The sequence below is a fragment of the Palaemon carinicauda genome, chromosome 36 (genome assembly GCF_036898095.1).
Source record: "Palaemon carinicauda isolate YSFRI2023 chromosome 36, ASM3689809v2, whole genome shotgun sequence".
Taxonomy (NCBI): domain Eukaryota; kingdom Metazoa; phylum Arthropoda; class Malacostraca; order Decapoda; family Palaemonidae; genus Palaemon; species Palaemon carinicauda.
In genome coordinates this window covers 65,370,060-65,376,442 of record NC_090760.1, presented here as the reverse complement: position 1 = coordinate 65,376,442, position 6,383 = coordinate 65,370,060, and the positions used below count along the sequence as shown (strand labels likewise).

Genomic DNA, 6,383 nt, shown 5'->3' with positions numbered 1-6,383 from the left:
AAGTTTCAATGATGGAAAAATATAGGTCTGCAATATTAAATGAGACTTTACCAGCAATAAACAGCCAAGAAAGAAAGATTTGAAAAAAAAAAAAAAAAACTCATATGTCGGACACTCTCATAGGCTATCAATAGAACTACAGGTCTTACGATCAGCGATATTTTAAGATAATGTATATACCAATGCTAGCTACTGGACAGTACTATAATGAAGTTACAACTGGTCATCCTGTAATAGAATATGCAATGTTTTTCCAATCTCACCTCTTCCGACTACCTACTGATAAAGTAAACGCCAACATTTGTCTTATTTCACTAAAGTGTCCACTGCAATAGTATCCTAAGAATCCTCCACAGTAAAAAACTTTGTGTAACCTGATATATAATGATAATATATTTATGTCCCTGTTCTCCAAGGGAGGAGGAGTTGGGCTATGTCTAGGTTAAGTGATGGGTTAGCTCGAAATCTATGCTGTCCTGGTCAAGTCACATTGCTAAACTCCGCACCTAGCACGGATTGCCCAGGCCCCCAACCTGGAAAGGGTGACTAATTGTCAAGGTGCCTGTAGATGGCTCATGCAAAACAAAGAGTGTCATCACGGGATATTCATCTGCCAGTTGGTTTTGGACTTCCACCCACCATGGAGTAAGTCCGGTAGTTAGTTACACCTCGCAAAAGCTTTAACGGCTAGTTTCAGCCATCTCTGAAATACATCTCCATTATAGAGCTCCAGGTTTGCGTAGTTAGGAAGAATACTAATTATTTCCAAATTTGTCATATTCTTCATGAAAGGAAATGGTAGATAACCACATAATGTTCTAATAGAAATGAGGGTAAAATTTCACTTCATTTAAACCCTATTAGATTGTTGATGTCACAAAATTCATCTGTGGCAGGTTACATTAACTATATATGGTTTCAAAAGATTTCTTTCTTTCACTACAGTATTCTTTATGTACAGTATTAGTTTTAATTGCACAGTATAATGAAGGGCTAGTTGGCCTTTAAAAGCTGAATACTGAACCTATTTATTTTAGTGCATTGAAATATGGAAAGCAGCTGAGGTGAAGGTTCAAAATGTGTTATTGAATTTTTTATTTTTTTATTGGGTGCATACAATATAAAAAGTTGTTTATTTGCATAGTTCGCTTTGGGTATGTCAAAGTTACTGGATAGTTCAGTAATTTTTTATATTGGTATTTGGTTTTTTGTAATTGCTAACATTTTTATTTTCGTTACAGCTCGTATTGCAGACCCTTCTGGCAACACTGTGCCTATACGGAACCTCAGAGTGGCGTTTGAGGATATGAACCGTCGTCCCCCTCAGCCAACCCTCGGCAAGAAGCTCTTGAGTGAGGTCGTGGGATCAACTCCTTGGGACAGATCTGTGGCAAAGTATGTACTATATTCATCTCAAGAATTTCTTTATTAAGGTTCTAAGCCGAGGTTTGGCATTGACATTGAAATTTATAGATAAATCATCCAAAAATTAGAAAATATTCTTTTAAATATTCCTGAATAAAGATATTCTACCTGGTTAGAATAATGTCTTCTTTGAATGGCTATAGTTATTCGTCAGCTGACTTTTCAATCGCCAGGACTGTGATTGCCCCAGGAACACGGCTTGGCCTGGAACTAGAGCTGCAGTGTACAACTCCGTGGTTTGAAGCGTGGCGGGATATGTTTCTCCATGTCCAGTATCCTTCAGATCATGAATTCACAAAGCATTACATTGCTTGTATTATAGTAAGTGATTTTGCATATTTCAGGGAACAGAATTTCATTAGCTGTACTAAACTTTACTATATTTAGAAAGCTCTATGAGTTCCTGTGATGCCATGGAGGGAGCTTTTATTTACCATAGAATGGAGAAGGAAACCAGGAGGGTATTATATTATGATGGTTACCAAGTAATCAGCTAGAATATTTGCTACCTGTCTTGTGTGAATAACAATGTATTCTGTGAAGGTGTTCATAGAGGAATGTGTTTGTTCCTACATATACAAACCCTCATCCTTTAATTGGAGTATGATTTTATTATGGCGGGATTGCAGCTGTTGAGATTTATAACGAGGTGTCAGTAGTTACTGGCAGGTGGTTGGGAAACCCCCTCCTCCCTCCAGCATATTAAGTAGCCACTTTGGTTTCAGCTACAGTGAAATATGGACATATTCTTAGGGAATAGCAAAGGTTGGCTGTTATCAATATTTTTCTTTTTCAGAGTGTATTTGTGTACAGGTAATTGGCATGAAGGTGACATGTGTAGGTATGCAGTCTTGCCCTGGTAAACCTGGTCATAATTGTGGTAGATTTATGTTCTGGTAGGAGGTGGGTGGACCTCCATTCTTTACACAAGCCCTTTTCTACAGGGCCCATGACTGTTCACAGTTTTCCCCTGTGACAATTGCTGGACATGGTGGCCTTTGCAATGGTTAGAGTATAGCAGGAAGAGGATTAAATAAGTCCAAGATGGACCCAAAGCTGAGAAAGTTTGATGGCTCTTTATTCACCCTCTGGTGCTCATATTTCAGAGCTGCCTCTAGGGACCAGGCCCTCTGCACCTTATGGCCTTCATTGGGTATCATACAGTAGGTGTTCTTCAAGTGGAAAAGCTCCTACAGGCATTACCTTCCTCTATGGCATCCAAGCCTGCTAGTGTTAGCCCCTCCCTGCTAAAGGGGCCCCGGGTATCAAGGTTGCTGTCCTTTTCTCATCCCAAGAAAGTTGTCATTGATCTTTGTTCCTTGTCTTTCAGAGTGTTGCCTACGCCAGTAGTAGTATCAACGACTTTGACTGCTGATAAGAAAAGAAGAGACTTTATCCTCCTTCCCCTCTCAGCCCTGTTCTTTCGTCCTCATCCATTGCTGTTGAGACTGACTGTGTCATGGCCACCGAAGTTGACGAAAAGCAAGCGGTTAAAGTCTTCAGACTTCCTTCAGTCTCAAATCATGAGAGCTTAAAAGAGTTAAGGAACTTCCCCAAGTTGATGACGACTCTCCTGCAGAAGGGGCTAGTAGGACTCTCCCTTCTTTGGACTATGACCCTTATAGATACAGTTTTAGAGGATGAGAAAAATTATCATTCAGAGAGGAATGTCATAGATCTGTGAGACCTTCGTCATCTGAGTCTTCCCCTCTTGCACGATCGTTTTCCCTCTCACTGAGTGCACGTTCGTACGTACGCACATAAAACCTTCCATGCACTCATTCTTCGCTAGTTAACACTTTACATGTACATTCCCTAGTTAAGATCTTGTCATAGTCAGAATCATCTTCACACACCAGATCCAGACAAGTTAGTTCTATGTGCACACGATTGCCCGTGTGCTCATGATCTACGCACATACTTTGCAATCCCCTACTTGCACATGATTTCCCACGCACACAATCTCAATTACATCTATGATCACCGCATCGTGAGAATTTGGCGAAGGTTTCTGGGAAATCACTGATGTCCCCATGTGGCAGATCTTCACGAGTAAGGAGTGATCATGATTGGTCTTCTCAAAGAAAAACTTCTCGTTCAAAGCACCATTAGTTGTATTTTTCTTGCATGAAGGCACGTCACACCTGCCCACATAAGGATCACGCTGCAGATCTCCCAGAGATAGTTCCCGTCACGCTTGAGTTTAACGCCTTAGGTAATCACGCGCTATGTATTCACAACTTGATTCTCCACAAATTTTGAGTCCAAAAAATTTTCATGTGTACCTCCCTATAAGAAGAGGTCCTCAGGGTCATGGTCCTCACCTAGATCATCGTTTGCAAATGCGGCTGTAAAGTACGCTATGTTCACATCATCCGAATGTCCGAAGCATGGATCATTTTTTAGAGAGAACTCAAGAGTTGGCATGCTGAGGTGGATTTCCCCCAGAGGATCATTCATCAATTGATATCCCGATCGATTGTGAGGCTAGGGGTTCGAAGAGACGTTCCCCTTCTCCCCTTCAGCATAGACCTTAAGAACAGAGACAGAAATTACTGAATGTCCCAGCAAAGAGATGCCCCTCTCCTCAATTGTCACACTCAGAGTGCGGGGAGAAAAGGAAGGAATCCAAGTAAAAAATTCTGCAGATATTTTTTAAGAAAACATTTTCTGGAAGCAAAAAGAAAATAAGGACTTTGTCAATTGAAGGCCTTCACGGTGCCCTTCCATGAGCTCTTTCAGAGGTACAGAGGCTTCCCTGTCACCCAAAACTTTGCAACAGTGATAGAGACCTCTAGGAATGAGAAGGAAACCACTCCCATCACCTTGACATTTTCAGGTTATCGTTCTAGTTCAGCCTTGAATATTGTCTTAGAACTGAATTGAGTTAACATTTCCTCCTTGACGGAATTGTCACCCCTCATACGGAACTTCGAGCGTTCCTGCCCTCAGTCAAAAGATAGACCACCTTGGAATGTTGTGAGGGTCTTATGTTCACGGAAAGGATCCCCTTATGAGCCTCTACATCAAGCCTTGGATAAGGACTTGACCTTAGGGACAGTTTTCTTTTGGCCCTGACTTCTGCAGGTAGAGTCAGCGAGCTATATGGTCTTCCATGTGACATCACCCATTCAAGGGGATGGGTGGCAAGTCACACTCGATTTCGCCCCTGAGTTTGTTACTGACTCAAAATCCGTCCTTAATGAGTCCTAGATTTGGGGCCTTTCGGATTGGTAGTCTTTGATTGGTAAGAGAGGATACTGATTGACTATTACTATGCCCCGTAAGGACGATGTGGTTATATCTCATGAGAATGAGAACTACTCAACCCCAGATCATTAAGCTGTTTGTCAGCATGGGGGAAGACCAAGAGGAGAGTCACGAAGAACTCGATTTCCTCGTGGATCAGGTGAGTAATAAAAAGAGCACGGGTCTCAGACACCTTGAAGGCAGGTAGACGTCCCCGTGCCCATGATGTTAGGGGAGTAAGTACAGGTATTGCTCGACTTACAACCTATGCGACATACGACTATTCGACTTTATGACCATTTTTTCAGGGTGATGACGTCACAAGTTTATCGGAAATACGACGAATATTTCCTTGAAAATAATCTATTTTCTTGTATACATATAAACTGATTTAGCTTGGTAAATTATTATTTTCTTTTATTGTTAATATTCAGTATTTATTTTCAGTTAGAAATACCTTAAGAAAAGTTTTAATATCTGTCGAGTTCATATTATGTCTGGTGACGTCACATCACTGGCGGAAAGCGTCCGGGCAATACAGTGATTTCCTTCCAATAGGCTAACGATTAATATTAGTATTTCCATTATCGATATATTAGATAACGATACAAAGTATTTTGAGGGTCTGTATCGGTTGTTATGAGTACTACATAGCGTAAATTTGACTGTACGCTACTTTTTTAATCTCTGATAATGGATCGATGTTTATCTAAAGAAAATATACTATTAGGGCAAATATTTTCTTGAAAATAATATATTTCCTTTTACATTATAAAAATAAAATACTTTTGTTTGTTAAGTTAGTATTTTCTTTTCATTTCTTGCGAGAAACAAAGAAAATGAATTTACATATTTTGCATGTCATTCTTCGTAGAGATTACTGTATGTCACGTGACTTGTGACTTCATGTATCTGGTGGAAGAGCGCTGACAAACCGAATGATTTCCTTTCATTGTTACCGAGTAATCTTATTACTGTACAGCATTCCCATCATCGAAACACCCAGTAACGATATCAAGTGTTTTAGTGGTCTGTATCATTAGTTATAAGATTAGTACAACTTACCGTAAATTTAAGAAAAAAAAGTCTGATGACATCATATTTCTGGCGGAAGGCGAGAGGCAAATCAAGTGATTTCCTTCCGATGCGTTACTATTCCCATAATCGAAACATCGAATAATGATATATAGAATTTTTCAATATTAAACTTACCCGATAATCATGTAGCTGTCAACTCCGTTGCCCGACAGAATTCTATGGAGGGATACGCCAGCTATCACAATACTAGAAGGGGGTGTACTTACCAGCGCCACCTGTGGCCAGGTACTCAATCATTTGTTGTTGACACCTCCTCAATTATTCCTCTGTCGTGCTTCCGGCTAGACGTTCTGGGATACGCTTATGGTCTTCGAGTTTATTCACGGATATTTGGTGAAGTATTCTCTCAGATTAACGGCTGTCGCTTTACTGGAATCCTTTTTATATTAGCTAGATAGCTTTTATATAATACTGATTAACGGTTAATGAATTTTTGCTTGTTTTTGGATCACCCTTTGGCTAACTCTTTGAAACAAGATGTCTGACGTTTCGCAAGCCCCCTCCCATAGACGATGTAGGTCTTGCAATAGGCGTATTCCGAAGGCCTCGGTAGATCCTCACACCGCTTGTTCTGACTGTAGGGACAGGCCCTGTCTATTAGAAAATCGATG

The 6,383-nt window shown here is 40.4% G+C and overlaps 1 protein-coding gene across 1 annotated transcript in view; it reads left to right on the top strand.

Moving 5' to 3' along the window:
- Positions 1-6,383, top strand: part of l(3)76BDm (trafficking protein particle complex subunit 8 homolog l(3)76BDm) — a 136,851-nt gene that overhangs the window by 44,066 nt on the left and 86,402 nt on the right. The window contains exons 2-3 of the mRNA XM_068360097.1: positions 1,242-1,395; positions 1,599-1,746. Of these exons, the coding sequence (XP_068216198.1) occupies positions 1,242-1,395; positions 1,599-1,746 (302 nt within the window). The remainder of the gene's footprint in view (positions 1-1,241; positions 1,396-1,598; positions 1,747-6,383) is intronic.